Raw genomic sequence first — 19,194 nt, 5'->3', positions numbered from 1 at the left:
TTAAGGAAGAAGTGTGGTTCCTTCCATTTAGGTATGGCTACACCAGGTTGTGGATACAGGTGATGGGGGAACAATTGCTATGCCCTGCCCTGGATGTGCTACGATTTCTTTTCTGCTGAAGGAAATAAGATTCCTGATTTCATGAAGTGCAAGTTCGTGGACATACGGGAGGAGAAGATGCCTGGTCTGGATATGTCTGGTCTGGATATTTCCACGATATGCATCTGATGAAGTGAGCTGTAGCTCACGAAAGCTTATGCTCTAATAAATTGGTTAGTCTCTAAGGTGCCACAAGTATTCCTTTTCTTTTTGCGAATACAGACTAACACGGCTGTTACTCTGAAACTGGTCTGGAACTGCAAATTTCAACTCTACACAGCATTCGAGAAAAATGAAGACGTCTCGTCAACCAAATTCAGACATCATTGACATAGATGCCACAAGGAGGATGTGTGATAAGGGCTCTGGAGAGATTAGCAACTGAAGAATCAGACCAGCGATTTGTGACCAAAAGAATGAATGAATTGAGCAGATATTCAACCCAGCTAGAATTATCACATAATTCAGATACTCAGTGAGTCAACAACCAAGAAACCTGTCTCTGCAGGAATGGAACAGCTACTAGGGGCATATCTAATGGATGCCTCCTGCAATATGAAGCAAGCAGCTACCAAAGAGGTTCTTCAACCTCTTAAAAAGGGAAGCAATTTTCATCAGAGACTCCATATTCAGAAGAGTGAACAGAACATTTAGCAAAGGATATGAGACACAAAAGGAACGGGTTGCTGTCTCCCTGGTGCAAAAATACGACATGCGATACAATGGCAAGATTGGGCAGTATTATGAAGTTTTCTGGCAAGTCTCCAGTGGTGCAGATACACATGCCATCAAGTGACAACATCAAATGGAACTACAACATTATAGGAGGGTTCTAGGATCTTGGAAGAGAGCTAAAGAGGAAGTCTTCTCACAGACCTTTCTAATCACATGAGCAAGAGAAGGGAGAAAATGAAAGAGACGCATTGGCTGTATGATTCATGTGAAGCTGAAAATTTTGGTTTTAAGGATGTTGGGCCACATTCCAGTGAGAGATGGGGTTGTATGAACAAGAAAGCCTGGATCTCACAGATAAGGGACCTAATCTTCTTTGTTGGGAACAAGATGGAGCAGCGAGGAGAATATTAAAACTAATAACACAAGGGGAGTATGCTAAGGCGGCAAATGCAATACAAACTCTGTATGTCCTAAACAAATTGAACAAATTTGGCAAAGAACATGAAGAGAAGAACATTTTCAACTGATTATGTATCAATGTTAGATGAGTGAGCTGTAGCTCACGAAAGCTCATGCTCAAATAAATTGGTTAGTCTCTAAGGTGCCACAAGTACTCCTTTTCTTTTTGCGAATACAGACTAACACGGCTGTTACTCTGAAACCAATGTTAGAATTGATTAACAAGCTATAAGAGTTGGAAATTCTCATTGATGAGAAGAAATTTGATTACTGAACCCAGTGGGATGATTTTCATGACTGGACTGTTAAAATCTCTGGTTATAACCTGTTTACAAACGACTGAGTGGGTAAAAGAGGTAGGGGTTGTAATCTGCACTAAAGATGCTATATATTACCTGGTTTACAGTTATTGATAACTCAGAACTGCAAGATTTTGAATGAATATGGATAATGTGTTAACTAAAATCCCCAAAAAGGGGGTGCCTATTAGACCACTTAATTAAGCCAAAGAACAGGATGAGTTACTCCTAATGCACCTGTCTGAAAACGTGTAGAAAGAAAAACTGTGTTATAGGTGACTTCAATTTGGGAGAAGTATGCTGGTGGCCCCATGGAACCAGCAGTAAAAAAGCATTAGAGTTTCTAAAAATTATAGATACTTCCCTAACACAAGAAGTGTCTTGCACCCAACACCTGATAACTATTTTGGACCTCATTATGATGGATTAAAATGAATTAATCACTGGACTGGAATCTGGTGGTTGCCTTGGAACCAGTGATCATGATCAGATTACATTCAACGTGGGAAAATGGAGGATTGTGCCAACCAATAACATGTACGTTTCGTGCTTCAAATTAGTTAATTTATCAAAGCTCAGGAAAATGAGTAAAACTGACTTACTTACTGACTTAAAGTAAAACTTTAAGAAGAACTTCTTAGGTGTCCAAAAGGCTATGAGTCCATAATCAAGAAAGAGGATAACTGATTAAAAAAGCCCAATCTAGTTCAGTGGCGAAGTGAAGGCAACAATTAAAAATTCGGGGCACTATGACACCAGGTGCTAAATTTTAAAATTTCAGTTTTAAAATAATTTTGACTCAAACTAATAAAGGCATTTACTTGTAAATTCTCAGAAAATTCATTCTGTCCCCAAAGAGTAAGTGCTGCAGTCCTGGTGTATTCTTCATACATAATGTGGCTGAGTTCCTGCTTTAAGAACAAAACTTTATGGAGCAGGAGCAACACACTTTCATAATTCCTGCAACACACAAATTGCAATGATCGATGCTCAATTGAGAACTCAATGATTCATACTAAATAGACAACAAAATCTGGAATTTCAGTGTGGTACTGCTTGAATTTGATGGAGACATATATCCTTCAACATCATTTGGCTAGCTGTCTAGAAACTGCAGGCGTTCCAAGGTTTAAAAACAGAACAAAAACAGTCAGTGATTTGAAAGGGTATGATTCACATTTCTGCAGTTAATGTTATAAAACCACAATATCATGAAATGCAAAGTTATGCTTTCAAATTTGCACACAATGGAACCAGAAGATACTTTTGAGTGGTAAGTTCTATGCTAAAACTGTACTTAAAATGTGCACTACACAAAGCAACTCTTTAAATTCTCTCATCTGCACTGTGAAGAATAAGATGTTGCACATTTATCTCCTAATGCAGGATTATTGGCGAGGTCTAAAACAGACTAGCTGTTAGTTTAACAACATAATGATTTTACAGAACTGCACTCAAACCATGTGATCGGTAGATCCTTAAAATAATTAGCAGTCATTGATAAAGGTTATTGTTACAGGTGCCCTATTTTAATATCTTTGCTGTGTTTTTTGCCCAGTAAACTAGAAGTCCCATGTTGATGCCCAAATCATTAGCAGTTGTTTACATGTTGAAGTTAGGAAACACAGTTTGTTGTTTAGAGAAAGGACCCCCTGAAATCACCTTAATCCAGTGGTTCTCAAACTATGGGGACGGCCTCCCAAAGGAGGCAAAGGAATGTGTCAAGGGAGGATTGAGATGTGTACCTTTAAAAAAAAAAAAAAGCTCTGGCTGTCAGCCCCAGGTGGCTGGGGCTCATGCAGAAGGGCTGTGTACACCCAGGAGATGGGAATAAAGAGGACGGCTAGAGCCTGCCACCAGGCATGGGCTCTTTTTCCCCCGTCCCTCAATTCCTCACTGGGAGGCAGCCCAGGCTCGGGCTACCTTCCTCCACCCTCCCAATCCCTCACTGGTGGGGCTCCAGCTGTCAGCCCAGGGTAGCAGCTGCAGCAGCACAATAGTAAGGATGGCAATGGGGCACTAAGTCAGCTGTGAAAAGTGATATTGATGAATATCCCTTTCCACACTGCCACCCCTATTTCTGAGCTGCTCCTGGTGTGGTGCTGCCTTCATACTGGGTGCCCAGCCAGCAGCTACTGCTCTCTACTCTGCCTTCAGATCTGGGTGGCACTATATGTACTTGTGGGGGTTGTAAATGACTACAAACACAAAGAAGGGGGGCCCAATGAAATAAGTTTGAGAACCACTGCCTTAGTTCATTTCTGTCTCTAATGAGATTATTGTATCACCTTGGGCAAGTCACTTCACATTACTGTGTCTCAGTTTCCCCATCTCTAATGATTTTACTGACCTTACAGAAGTGGCTGAGTGGTTTAATTAATATTTGCTAAGTGCTTTAAGACCTCTTGATTTAAAAGTACACTGTATATACAAAGGCACTAAAATGGCCCAGTGAATGAGAGAAGACTGACAAGGAGGGAAAAAGTCTGGAATTTTTTCAATCTGACCAGTAAAGTTACATGCAGAAGATATCTTCCTGATCATGGTACCTAAATGCTTATTACGGCAGCAGCATAACATTCAAGTAACTTAAAATTTTATTAGGAGACAATCTCAGAAATACAAACAATAAGATGCTTTAATTTGAATTAAGCTTCTGACTTCTTTCAAATGTAACTTGCAGTAACTGACATTGTCTGTATTTCACTTCCTACGATTTCTCACCCTCCTCACCCTAACCCCTCCACACACATTTGAAGGTCCAATATATCATGGCCCACTGGGAGCAGAAATTCTTTGGAAACCATAAAAAGATGCTTTCAGGGCTAGTACATTTTTAAACACTCATCCTCCTGAACCAGAAAAATATAGACTTCAATCCCTGCTAAACTCTGTGACCAAAATGAAATCGAGTCAATAGAGACCAAGAAAGCGAATTCAGCCACTTCTAATGAGCGTATATACTGGTACTATTGTGCTGTTCAAGCCATGAAAGCACGCAGAGTATTCCTTAAATCTATGCCTCTTTTAAGGGTGTTTTCAAAGTGTATTTGCTAAAGGAAATGGGGAGAGGGGAAGGAATAATTATGAAGGAGTGGGGAACTGACCAGAAGTAATATTTCCCTTTAAGAAATGCACCCACACATTTCTGAAATGAAGATCTCAGTTTAAATTAATTTCAGTGCATTATTACCCATAAATCTGTGGCATTAAAACTTCCATGTCACCAAGGTTACATAAGGCCTGCATACCAAGTTCATCGTGCAAACTGCTACCGCCTACAGCAGATGCATTGTCATGTGATGCTTCTAAGTGGACACTCCCATTTCTCACCAGCAAGGAGGCGCTAGCGCTGAGCACAGCTGCCTGGGAAGGGGGGCAGGACTGGACTTTGACCTGTGTTGTGGATTGCTGGTCTTGCTGACCATCTTGAAGGCTACGAAAAAACATGGATTGGGGAGACATTACAGGGAAGAATAAAAAATAGCTAGAAGTGATGAAACAAAACTATTAAAAAAAAGACAAAGTTAAAATAAAGCATACCATAAGAAAGCCATTAGGCCTACTAAATAGGCTATCACAACTCAGGAGTACTGTAGAGCAGAGTATTTAGAAGTTAACTAAATAAATATATATCCTCTACTACACCATTTAAAAATTGCTTATTCTTACTGCTTTTTAATTTGTCCTTAAGCCCCACATAATGCTATTCTAGTGATGTGTGCATTTGCATGTGAAATGGCAAAGTTGTGTAAGATATTACTTTAACTTTAAAAAAAAATACTTAACTATTAAAAAGATGGTGTCACGGATAGTTATGTGCCCCTGGTGCTTCTCAAAGCAAGAGCTGCTGAACTGTTTACTATTTGCTTTTGTCAGGGACCCACAGGAGCATTTGCTTGCCTGCTGGCTGTCCAACTACACTCTGTTCTCTACACCTTCAGGCCAAGTTACTAGTCAAACTCTGGAGTAGCCCTAACAAGTAACTGGACTGTAGTTACATAAACTCTGGATATATTGCTTTATGTGGCTTACCTGTTCAAGCTGAATGGAGTACAAAACCTTCGTAAAATAAAACTTTAAAACTAAATTTCTAATGTTATTAGTTTGGATTTTTTTTAAACTGATTATTGTGGCAACATTCCATTAGAACACCCAGTTTTGTTATAAAGACCAGAGATTCTTTTAAGCCCAAAGATATACATGTACCAAGAAATAACTTTTCATATACGTCTACCTAGGGTCAAGAGGCATTTACAGCAGAACTATTTCCCTTCCAGTTTTAAAAGTTCTAAAAATACTATTTTCCTCTTACTACCTATTTCCACTTCAAAACTACCTTTTTGATAAAAAGTCTTATTATTCAACAGAAACAGATCTAAAAGGACAAAAAATGGGCAGAGTAACACACTGCAGGTGGTTATAACAAGCCATGACTAAAATCTTCTAAAATTAAGTAGCAAAAAGGTCCCAGACATTTTTAAAATCGCATATATTCTAGCAGATCACATACTAGGCTATTTATATTAATTTCTTTTACCAAATAAGAAGTTATCTTATTTGAGGACCCTGATATGTTGTATATTTTATGGTTCACTCGGGCAAAACAAGTTTCCTGTGTGCACAGAACATCACTGTCCATTCCCTTTAGCAGTTCAAAATGTAGGTGGTTTCTGGTGCCTTTAAGGAATATGCTGTTCTACAGCGGACTAAGAAGGCAACAACTAAGTATATATAAAAGTATGTGTGTGGACTATACCTGATTACAGCAACAGAATATATTCTAGAACTTCTGCTTTTCAGTTCCCTTCTTAAAAATCATTGGAAAAATCACAAGATTATGTACTAAGAATGAATGTTAAAAAAAGCACATGCAAAATAAAACAGACATGCACACAGCACATGGAGAAAAGCAAGCTTGCAAGTCACTACTACCATATTTTATTTTACCATATGGGTTTGAATGCTTTTCAACCTTATTTAATTTAGTGTTTTGCTGCTGTAGACAAGGCTCTCTGTGAGCTACATGGTAACAGAAGCCTTTAGGGAAGTAAGATTCAAAGATACATCATCCCTCAAGAATGCTTCATTGTCTCATTTGAGCATTACCCAGAAGAGCAATAAAGCTAACCTAAACAGCCTATAATTATCTGAATAGATTTTCATTCAAACACAGCTATAAGTTAAAAATTGTACTTAACTTCTTTTAGCTATCAAACCATATGACAAGAAGAAAGCAAAACACTGAGTAACAGTTTTATAGAATATCCAACAAGGAGTGTTATTCTGTCTCGTCCACAAAATAATTCTGAATACAAAAAGCTTCTGGAGCCATTCCATTTCAAAACACAAGTAAATTTAGAAGTCAAATCTAAAGTCTGACACTAGTACAACATTGAAGTGTACAACATTGTGTCTGAAGTGCCCAGCACACTGCTGGTACTTATCAGGGAGCTTGGAAGTAGTCTGTTTTTAAATGGGGCAATGTATGTCCACGTATTTATTTTACCACCATGCCTTCAGAGTTTACTGGAGATTTTAATTGAAAAATCTTTTTCATGGCCAAATGTCTAGTTATGCAATGCAATTAGTCTATTTTAATAAAATGTTTCACTACTGAGACACCCTTGTAAAAAAATGTATGTTGAAAACTTCAAATGGGATTGCACAGGCCTTCTAATGACTATATCTCTATGACATCTAATATTATGCCACAGTCAAGAGATTAGGAAAGAAAAGTCTCATTGACAAGAGTATTAAAGAAAAACAGTATCAGGGCATCTAAAGGTTAATATGCCTAACTGTTATTAAAGTTTAAAATTTGAAGCAATAGAGTTTATTAGCAATATAGGAACAAGATAGAGAACCACTTCCTATTAGCAGAGATAGGAAATGCCTACATATTTGCAGTGATCAACACTTTCCCCATAATTACTAAAATCAGTTCATAACAGAATATATTCATATTTTTCTCTGTGTTTCTTTTTTGCACACTAAGTTTTTATTTCTTACTTCATGGGTCTCTTCAGTGCACATACAACTCCCATTAACACCAGTTACACAAAAAAAAGGGAGCAACTTTATTTCTACTAGTTATATTGAAGTCTGAAGAATATTTAACATGAATAATTTCCAAATAAATTTCAGTTTGTATCTCAAACAAATTTGTAACAAATAACCAGTGACCCTCTTTGCTCTAAAAATGAGGTCATTTGTAACACTGGTTGACTGGCAGTCAGATTAAAAAAAATAGGCTAAGACATTTTAAACTATAAAATATTTGGCTCCTAGCCAGCATCACAAATAATACTTTTAGTAGGGTGTCTGCTACCAGTATTTGGCTCTGCATGTATATTTCAAATACTTAATTTCCGTTTATTCCTGGTGATATGCTTCTTTGTAGATGTTCAGAGATCTGAGATAATGGGTTCCGGTTTTCATTTACACAGGAACAAATCAGGGCATGGGCAACACGTATAAAGAACATAATTTACTTGGCCAGAATTTTTCTATGTTCTCTCGTTCTTGAATTTTTGTCTTTGAATAAGAAGTTATGTCCTTAAAGTTCAGCGCTCTCATTGTCCCCACAACAAAATCCACCTGTTTGTCAGAGGCAATTGTGTCATGGAAATCTTGGTGCCTATATTAGCGGGGAGAAGGAGGCAGCTGCCAACTCCAGTTTTAAGCAGCAGGGACATCTGAGATAGTTCCTCATTTGCATCCTATTCTGCTCTCTCTGATCCATAGAAGTCACAGACGTTACCATTCTTAGGCTGATGTACAATGATTAGTGCTCACACTGATCTGCATGATCTTCTACAGATAAAACACAATTGCTCTACCCTCCGTCAGAAGAGCAGAGAACACAATGCAAGTGAACATGATGCAGAGCAGACAGAGGTGACTCAAAATATGGAGAGTTGCTATGGCCCTAACTGTTAAGTTATTCACTTATTTTTTTATTGTTTTGAAATCATCTATGTTCAATAAGAATAAAGATCAACATCTATTTTGCCTTTAGTAAAATTTATTTTAAAAAAAATCAACTCAATTAAGTATTGCTATGTACTGTAATAGCCAATAGCCAAATGCACCTCACTAACTTGTATCTTGAATAATGAAAGTTGGCTAGATGGGTATCAGAAGCCAAGTTATCACTATTTACTCCTTAACTATACTCTGATCTAACTTCAGTTATCTGAGCTTCTTGAGCTCCTGTCTCTTGGGCAGTTTCTCCCTCTCATTGGCACTGTCTCTGCAGCTGATTACAAGTGCCTAGGGTCACACTTATGCATCTTCACTAAAAAGTGGCTTCCAAAATTCAGGAGGAGCATGCCTATATACCTGCAATAAACCAATGCAACTCTGATATCAAGGGGAAAGAAAAAACAACTGATCTTTAATGTGAGAACAATGGAGAAATTCCCACATTTGGGGGAAAATGGAAGACACACTTGAGTAAGTTTCAGACACAGAAAGCAGATTTTAAACTTCCTCTCACCCCCACTCCCTTAAAACTAGGATGAGCCACTCGTCGAAAGTCAAATTCTGCACCTTATTTTTAGAATCAAATAGAAGATGACCAAACTGGGGAGGAATGTGGGAAAGTGTAAGCTGTTTTACACTAGCTTTACATTTTACATTTACATTCAGGATAAAATGTGATCTTCAAAGTGGGAAGGAAGAAGCGTACATTCTTACTTAAGTGTGTCTCTCCTTTTGCCCCGAAGAATAGAAAAATTGATGCCAAGTGTTTAAAAGCAAGACCTTGCAAGCATCAATCCTGATATCCAAGATATTTTAGAAATTCTGTCTAGTAGTTTCAGAGTGGTAGCCGTGTTAGTCTGTATGAGCAAAAAGAATGAGTACTTGTGGCACCTTAGAGACTAACAAATTTATTTGGGCATAAGCTTTTGTGGGCTAAAACCCACTTCATCAGATGTTGCTTCAGGAGTGCCATGGTGAAGACATGATTCCCTGCCTCCTGCTTACGAACTGTTTGGTTTAGACAGTATTAAAGATTTAAGGCATTAGTTTGCTCAATTTCTGTACTCTTACTAAAAGAAATTACAAGAGTACTACTGAAATTTAAAGATGGAGAGCTCATAATATTGGGAGCAATTAACTGTTAACTTAGAAGGTTAAGGACAGGCCTTAAGAATACACAGATATATCAAGTACCAAATGGATGTTAAAGTAATCAGTATATAAGCAGAGTTAGTACCAACCAACAATAAATTATGGAATTTATTACATTTAAAAACAAGATTACGATAGTTTATGAATTATTTCAAAGACTTCTATTTTGACAGGGTTGATTCCTGGCTCTTTATGCAGTGGTTTGCTGCATTCTAAGATTTAGAACATTTGCAGGACGGTTTAGCTGTTTACATTATCCTGCTAATTTTATGGTGCAGATCTCTTCCCCGCTACAGTCCCTGAGAAGTGTGGGTACTCCTATTCTCCTCTTCCCCCTTGGGAGAAAAAAGAGATGCTGATTTAACATTTTCTTATTTATGATTGAAATTTAAAGTATCTAAAGATTTGACACAAAATTAAAGTGAAAGAACTGAGTAAAAGTCAGTTTGTTACCATTCATTTGTTTTGTGGTTGATCTAAACCCACATGTGCCATGTTGAGATAGGCTAACCTTGTCATTGTGGGGGAAAAAGTGCCACGTACACATGCACAAATTCAACTAGTCCAAAGACATGCAGAGACAGCCCAAAAAGGTTAAAGGTGAGGAGAGAAGGAAAGTACTTTTTGGAAATGCTAGGGGGTGTGGGAAATATGTAGTCTGCTGCATGCATGCTAAAGATGGTGGAATATTTAGATACCATACCTGAGGGGCGATCCGATGAGCAATGTGGGAGGGGTGGGGTTACTCCCTGCATTGTGCCGGCGCCGTACTGCCTGACGCCTAAATGTGCTGCGTTCACGGTGAAACATGACAGTCTCCTCGCTGGCTTGTGCTGCTGCATCAAGACAGACTTTAGGTCAAACAGGAACCCAGCCCCAGTTATATACACAGCAACTGAAGTCTCTCCCTTCCCCCACCCACACCCCAGTTAATGAATTTTGCAGCAAGAGAAACTAGGTCTTTTCACTTACTGTACTCGTCATTTACTACTGTCATCTTTTACCTTAAATAGGATCACAAAAGCACATTATAGCTAGATTTATATTTCCTTTAAATATACACCCTACTGGTCTTTCCCCATGTCCAAATAGCCAGGATTCCAAAAAGTTTTGTCTATTTTCTTCAAAACTTTAGATTTTGCTGGGAAGGGAACTGGATTAACTTCTCCAGCTCCCTAATGGAAGGAATAAATTATGTGCAGTTGGTACCACTGCCTATTAAGGTTGCTTGATACTTCCCATTATAGGACCCTCTTTTCAGTTGCACATAACTTTCACCAAACTTGAATCATTTGGTCGGAAGGTTTCTATGCTGGGTGTTTGCCTCAGGCTGAATTTTTGAGAAAATTTCAGCCAGAATTCTTCAGCTGTTTCCAAGAACAAAGCTAGAGAAAAATAATCTTTTAACATGGGAAAACGTATGTACTTTTCCTTGGAAAGCTCTAGTCTCCATCTTTTGAAGCAGGGAGTGGCAGCAAGGTGGGCTGTGTGTCAGAAATGTACCTTTTTCCATCTCTGTGAAAAAATTTCCCATATTTGGTCAAAGATAAACCTTAGAAATAAAAGTTAGTTCACACACACTCAGTGGCATCATCTTACATTTGAGCAGCTAAATTCCCAGAAAAATGCATCTGTACTGGGCCTTTTTCTGCCCAGGGCAGAGGATGACTTTTCCTGCTTTTTCAGCTCTGAGCTGCCACAGGCCATTCTGGGTCCAGGTTTGGACACCTTAACTGAGGGCAGGGCACTTGTCTCTTCTCTGCTCTCAATGACTCTCCTGCTGGGTTCAGACATTCTAAAGGAGTAAACTACCTGATATGAAGGCAGAATAGATGACAACTGGACCGGTGAACCTAGGAGGACTAGATGGGGCAAGGAAACTGGAATGGAGAACCAGTGAGACAGGAAGAAAGAGGTATTGGGAGACATTCATGAGAAGCTGGGACACAAGAGGAGAACTGGGTCTGGGAGTCTGGAGGGATGAGGGTAAGATTTACTGAGCACAGAGAGTGGACTGAAATAAGAAGCCTGAGCAGTGGAGACTGGGACTGGCTAGTTGAGCAGAATAGTACTACAATGAGGAGCCAGGGATAGAAAAGAGAAAGGACTGGAACAGTAACAGGTTGGAGGAGATGGGACAAAAGAGGTTATGTTCGGGGGTAGACAGGAAGTGAGCCCTGTAAAGAACACTCCCTCTCTAAAATCTGGAACAGAGCCCATTATTCCTGAGTCTCACCGTTCATTTGCTGTCAGCAAATATTTGAAAGACACTCTCTATCCCACTCTCATGCTGGTCCACACAGAGGAGGACTACCTACCATTACTATCATTTACTGCCATTAGGTCAGCAGAGGTCTGTGCTGTGTATCTAAAGGCTCCAACCCTGCTGATGACCCATATGAGTATCAATATAGCACATGGCATTTCTGCTTTTTCGGTTTGCTTTTTTAAAAGATAGGAAGATACATACACACAAAATCTACATTAAAAGAACATCAATGTTGAAAAGTCAAGAACTCAAAGTTTGGAAATTGCAGAGTTAAGACTACATAAAACCTTAATTCAGCTCCCTTGTGCTTACGCTTTTATATAGTCTTTAGTTGCATGATCATATGCTAGAGACCCGCCCCCCCTTCCCATTCAATGTACAGGATGGACCTGCCCTGGAGATGATTCAGAGGTGTATACTGAAAGGAGACTGTTGGCTATAGAACCCCTGCTTCCCTTTTTGAAGAAACTGGAAGGCATATAGTGAATGAGGCAGGGGACTGCTGGAAAATAACTGAATTCTCTGAAGAACTGTCCTGGAGAATTGAACTGAATTCTATTTCTGCCTGTGTCACACAGTTCCTATATGATTCTATTCAAGTCACTTATATCAACCTTTTCACAGATGGTCACTAATTGTGTGGTATTCCTCATGTTTTGGTTGTCTGACTTCCGATCATGGGGTCTGATTTACAAAAAGTGCTGAGCATTCATCATGGCAACTGAAGTCAATGGGAGCTCTGTCTTAAACATATTACGTGCTATATACTTTGAAAATCATTCTCAAAAACCAGGTTGTAGGCCTATAAAACAGGGATAACATCACCCCACTCACATCACAATGGGGTTTTGAAAATAAATTCATTAGTCTTTGAGTGCTCCACAAGGATCAACAGTGATGAATGCCACAGAGAAATCTCCAAAGAAAGTTAATAATTTTGTCTATAGAGCAGAATTTGAATAGGAAGGACAAAACAGGGGCCTGGGACCACACAATGAACAATGTGGAGAAAACAAAATAGTTGCTCATTGACTGATCACTGTCCATTCTGTACACTGAATGAAGAAGGGGTCCTATGGAAAAAAATTGATCAGGTAATTAAGGACTATATCAGAGTACGTATGCACAGGGGGATCTAATTAAGGTTGCACAAGCAACCGTAATTCTGACATTTACTAGCTTATGCATGCTTGACTTTGCAACCTTAATGTTGTTCTTTTAATGTAATTTTTGTGTATACAATATTCTAGATTATCTGACAGTGACTCCTATTGGGGTTTTTCATGATCTTAAGACTTTCCCTAAGGGTAGCAAGGGCAGCCCTCAGATGCATTGCAGCGTCTCGAACCAAAACAAGCTATTTTGGGACTTAGTTGCAAGTAGGCCACCCAATCGCTTGCATGAAAGCCATTATGTATTACTTCTTTTGACTGCAGGACAAAAACAGCTTTCTACTGCAAGGCCCTCTCCTACGGTCAAATTCAGACCACTGAATAGTTATGAGTTAGTGAATGTTATATAAGTCTGTCCTCTCAAGAAGCTATATGTCAAAGCTGCAAGCAAGAAACGCAGTCTAATGTAAACAAAGAACAAACTAGTGGCACAGAAAGAATGGCATTCCAGTTTAAAACAACTTAAACAAGACCATTAAGACATCAGGCTGAACAAGTTTAATTTGTTTGCTTTTTAAAAAAAGCAAAGTTCATCATTCTGAAAGCACACAAGATTTAAAGCACTGCATCATTATGAACATGTACGACTAAGTACATTTAAAAGAAAGTTAGTACTTTTGTATCTGACCCTATGCTTGAAGAAAGGGGATGGAGGCTGATAAATCTCAAGCAAAATGCCTGCCACAGGTAGTAATGGAAGATCAAGTTCCTAAGCCAGTTTCTATCCCACTCTAGAATTTGTTTAACCATGATGATGATAGCTTTATTTTAGAATGGAAGGTTCCTTTAGTGTTGAACAGAAGGTTATTTTGTAAGTCAGTATTTGAGCAGAATTGATGTTTATTACAACCTCTTTTATCTAGACTGAATAGTATTAACTCATATTTGTACGGTGCTACCATCTGGGGACTGTGAACTTGTGGTCCATACAAAAACTTGGGCTGTTAAGACCTTTGATAGAGGTCTAGCATCTGCGTTCACATGCAAGTTTCAAAAGCCAATAGCATTTACATTTGAGAGGCAGATAACCTTTGTTGGGTCTTGGCCAACACTCGCTCTCAGTGAAACTGATTCTACTCTACAATGCAGGAATTTTGTGTTTACTGAAGAGTGCAGGACTGGTTCCACTGTCTACGGCATCACTCACAAGACTCAGCTCACAGAATTATTTTGGGAAGATTTCTAGACTAAGAAAGGCACTACCATAAAATCAATCAATCTAAATTCATGTATGTTATAAGGAAGGTGGAGTGTATATGTAATCTTAATATTACAGGAACAAATAGTTCTATATTATTAGCAAAATATATCAACAGGATTATTGTAATTCACTTAAAACTAGCTCATTCAGTAGTTGCATCTTCACTTCATAAAAAGCCCAGTTTCAATGGGTCAATCTTTGAAGTAAATCAGTTTACATAAGCAAGGCTCCCCAGGATCATAAATGTCTGCCTCGGAAAGTTCTGCTTCCAATACAACCTTTGGCTCTCAAGTGTTGAAATTCTACAATGTTAAGGTGTGTTTGAAAAAGTTAAACTTTTCCTTCTGTTTAGCGATTTATTTTAATGAGCCATCTGAGACTTGTTACTATCTATTTCCAAGATATGAAAATTGGGACGTGAAGTTTACAAGACACACATTAACTAGATATGTATGCTACAGCTCAGAGATCAATACAAGACCTATTGTGGAGGCCCAACAAAAACTTCAGTGAGAAACTCAGCCCACCAACCCATACTTCCAGCTGTTGGGAGGAAGATTAAGTAGAATGTATCCCAGAGCACCCCAGAGCCTGCCTGCAGTGTGCGGGAGAGGAGAAGTCTGTCTTTCATGGAAGCCTTTGGGTGTTAGATGTGCAGCATCCCTCCCTGATTTCTGGATGAGACAGTCTCTGCCTGCCTGCGTCCAGATCCTGCAAGAAACAGATGAGAGCGAGGGGTGTCTTAATTAGTTTATCCCACCCTCAGCCTCTGTTTTGTTTTAGTCCTCCCTCCACTGCAAACTGCTGATTGCCTGACTGTTGCGATTTATAGCTTTTTCCCCAAGCAACAGCAAAGTGAAGCCAAGAACTCTGATCTACATTCATATTTTACCCACTGATGTAGTTGCTCAGGGGTTTTATTACTATGGCCTGGCCTGCATACAAACTAGCACCAGATTAGCTAGGTTCCACTGAACAGTGCAAACCTTGGTGTGGACATATTTCAGTTTAGTTTAAACCTGATCCTAATGTCAATTCTTTTTTGTCAAGGTACGAATGTCCTGGTCAAAGAATAGGCCAGGTCAAGATTCCAGAGAAAATAATTAAAAAAAAAAGTATATAAAAAGATTTTGGAGTCCGTTCAAAAGTGTCTGGAGGTCCGGATTTGGCCTGCAGTCCACCTATGACTACCCCTGGTACTAATAGCTTTAAGCTAAATTGAAAAAGCTTAGTTTAACAATTAGTTAAAAAAATAATCACAATTTAAATTAAACTAGTGCAACTCTGAGTAAAAAGATTATTTTAATTTCACTAGATTGCTGCTTAGGGTAAAAAAGCCACTATGAGCAACAGCACAAGCATTGGAGCCTTCTTTCAGAGAGAGTAATGATGGCATTACTGTACCACCACACAACTGGAAGTAGGATGGTCGATTAATTGCCATTAATTCACACTATTAACTCAAAAAAATTAATCACGATTAATAGCACTGTTAAACAATAGAATACCAATTGAAATTAAATATTTTTGCATATTTTTCTACATTTTTACATAGTGATTTCTATTACAACACAGAATACCAAGTGAACAGTGCTTACTTTATATTTATTACAAATATTTGCACTGTAAAAATGGTAAGAAATTGTATTTTTCAATTCAGCTCATACAAGTACTGTAGTGCAATCTCTTTAGCTTGAAAGTGCAACTTACAAATGTAGTTTTTTTTGTTACGTAACTACACTCAAAAATAAAACAAAGTCCACTCAGTCCTATTTCTTGTTCAGCCAATCGCAAAGACAAACAACGTTGTTTACATTTACTGGAGATACTGCTGCCTGCTTCTTATTTACAATGTCACCTAAACATGAGAAATGGCACTGGCACTTCTGTAGCTGGCGTTGCAAGGTTATTTACGTGCAAGATATGCTAAACATTCATATGCCCCTTCATGCTTCGGCCACCATTCCAGAGGACATGCTTCCATGCTGATGATGCTTGTTAAAAAAAATGTGTCAATTAAATTTGTGACTGAACTCATTGGAGGACAACAGTATGTCTCATGCTCTGTTTTACCTGCATCCTGCCATGTATTTCATATAACAACAGTCTCAGATGATGACCCAGCTCATGTTGTTCCTTTTAAGAACACTTGCACTGCAGATTTGACAAAACACAAAGAAGGCACCAATGTGAGATTTCCAAAGATAGCTACAGCACTCAGCCCAAGGTTTAAGAATGTGAAGTGCCTTCCAAAATCTGAGAGGTGTGGAGCATGCTTTCAGAAGTCTTAAAAGAGCAACACTCCGATGTGGAAACTACAGGACCCAAACCACCAAAAAAGAAAAATCAACCTTCTGCTAGTGGCATCTGACTCAGATGATGAAAATAAACATGTGTCAGTCCACGCTGCTTTGGATCATTATCGAGCAGAACCCTCCATCAGCATGGACGCATGTTCTCTGGAATGGAGGTTGAAGTATGAATGGACATTTGGCACATAAATATCTTGTGACACCAGCTAAAACAGTGCCATGTGAATGCCTGTTCTCACTTTCAGGTGACATTGTAAACAAGAAGCGGACAGCATTATCTCCTGCAAATTGTAACCAAACTTTTTTGTCTGAGCGATTGGCTGAACAAGAAGTAGGACTGAGTGGACTTGTAGGCCCTAAAGTTTTACATAGAAAAAAATAACTGCTTTCAAAAATAAAACTATGTAATTCTACATCTGTAAGTTCAACTTTAATGATAAAGCAATTGCATTACAGTACTTGTATTAAGTGAATTGAAAAATACTATCTCTTGTTTTTTATAGTGCAAATATTTGTAATCAAAAATAAAAATATACAGTGAACACTGTACACTTTGTATTCTGTGTTGTAATTGAAATCAATATATTTGAAAATGTAGAAAACATCTAAAAATATTTAAATAAATGGTATTCTCTTATTGTTTAACAGTGCAATCAATCACAATTAATTTTTTTCATCGCTTGACAGCCCTAATTGGAAGTCTACCTTCCCAACGCAAGGTCTAGAATTTTATTTTAAAGAAAAATTCTGCAGAACTTGATAGGTTGCATTCCCACCAATAGTTTGGTGGTCAAGTGGTTATTTCAAAACCTCAATATAACTATCAGATCCATCAAGCAGCAGACTGTACAGTTGGAATAAATGAACACTAGCTGAACCATCCTGCCTCTTACACATGCATTTCTAAAGCCTACTTACTTTCCTTTTGTACATATAAGTGAAGGCATATACACATTAAGTGCTTTATGTAGAATTATTTAACAAAGCTTGAAACAGTTGTGAGTGCTCAAGAAGCTAGACTGTATATATTGTTATACAGTATATTACTAGTTTTTAAGAGAACACATGTTGCCATAAAATAAACTAATCTTTGATTCTCTTTCATAGCAGAATTTGTGTTTGAATACTTGAGGTAAACATAGGTGTGGAGAAACCCCTCTCATGCACAAGTCATTGTGCACCTCTCATGTACAAGTCATTGTTTTCGATCCAAAACTGAACTTAAAAGTTGGAAGAGAAAATGCAAGTGGTGAAAATGCAATGTTTCCTCCTGTTACTGAAGTTAAGGAGGCTAAATTCAATTTTTTACTAATGAAGAGTACCCACCACAGAATCCCAAATTAATCCTTAAATCAGTGTGGTTTGGTGAACTCCTGAGTGAAAAGAAGGCAGCTAAGAAAAGAGGGACAAGCTGCAGAGACGGAGTAAAATTTTTCAGACACACAACTTAGGAGCCTACGTGTCATTGAAAATCAGTGGCACTATAGTTCAAGTGCTTTTGAAAATTTTGCCTTCAGACTAAGTACAGTTAAACTCTTAAAACACCCGAGTGACCTTCTGAAATTCCATTTATGTGGCTAGTTGAGTAAATTTGAACTGGATTTAAAAAAAAACCCACCTGTAACTAACAAGTGCTGCAAACTCACCATGACATCTGATTATTAATGGCTTGTGCATCACATACTATAGTAAGGAAGACCCTAATGTCTACTCAACCTGGTTTTCAACCTGGGTGCCTGAAGTTTGGTGCACAGATTAGATTCCTAACATTAGCATTCAGATTTGAAAATATGACCCTCTATATAAATCTTCTAGAAGAGAATCTAGGTCACTTTTCTTTAGCTGTGTTAGATCTACAAAGCTAAGTAAGAAACCCTACCTTTGTCAGTAAAATAAGCATATTACTCTGAATACACTCACACAGGAAGCAAACTGGATCAGAAAGACATTTTTACTCAGTATCTTTTCTGACCATTCCTACACAACTTAATGACAGGTTTCAGAGTAGCAGCCGTGTTAGTCTGTATCCGCAAAAAGAAAAAGGAGTACTTGTGGCACCTTATAGACTAACCAATTTATTTGAGCATAAGCTTTCGTGAGCTACAGCTCACTTCAATGTGAAGTGAGCTGTAGCTCACGAAAGCTTACGCTCAAACAAATTGGTTAGTCTATAAGGTGCCACAAGTACTCCTTTTCTTTTTACACAACTTAAGTTACCCAATTTACATTTCAATCGTTCTGGTAAAATACTCCATCCTTCTAGAAGAAAGACAGTTCAGTCCGCATGGCTCCAATGATGCACTCTATGCCTTTTATTCTGAACATATACACATATCAACTAAACAGATTGAGTGCAAATGAAGTATACCATACCCTTTGCAATTAGAGGTAAGCCCTGAGCTACAAAATTTCAACCCAGACTCAAAATTCAAGTGTCCCATTCAAGAGTTCTGGTGTGAAGCGCCACCTCTACTTATCATGTACGTATAAAAACTTGGAACATCAGATGCAGTTAGGCTGAAGTGAAGCTGCAATGATTTGGGAACAGTTGATATTATGAAGTTACTAT

General features: G+C 38.3%; 1 protein-coding gene across 3 annotated transcripts in view; it reads right to left on the bottom strand.

The window, feature by feature from the left end:
• Nucleotides 1–19,194, bottom strand: part of PCNX1 (pecanex 1) — a 126,371-nt gene that overhangs the window by 70,086 nt on the left and 37,091 nt on the right. Inside the window, exons 7-8 of one of the 3 annotated variants that reach the window (XM_084631695.1) lie at nucleotides 10,375–10,507; nucleotides 4,784–4,968 (exon numbers count right to left, since the gene is read on the bottom strand). The exons of 1 other annotated variant lie outside the window; for it this stretch is intronic. In XM_084631695.1, coding sequence (XP_084487821.1) covers nucleotides 4,784–4,968; nucleotides 10,375–10,507 — 318 coding nt within the window. The remainder of the gene's footprint in view (nucleotides 1–4,783; nucleotides 4,969–10,374; nucleotides 10,508–19,194) is intronic. One more of the 3 variants, XM_084631696.1, reaches the window with a different exon arrangement.

The sequence above is a fragment of the Lepidochelys olivacea genome (assembly GCF_965140295.1).
Source record: "Lepidochelys olivacea isolate rLepOli2 genome assembly, chromosome: 6".
Taxonomy (NCBI): Eukaryota; Metazoa; Chordata; order Testudines; family Cheloniidae; genus Lepidochelys; species Lepidochelys olivacea.
Note: the sequence above shows the minus strand (reverse complement) of the source record. Positions and strands in the feature narration are given on the sequence as shown.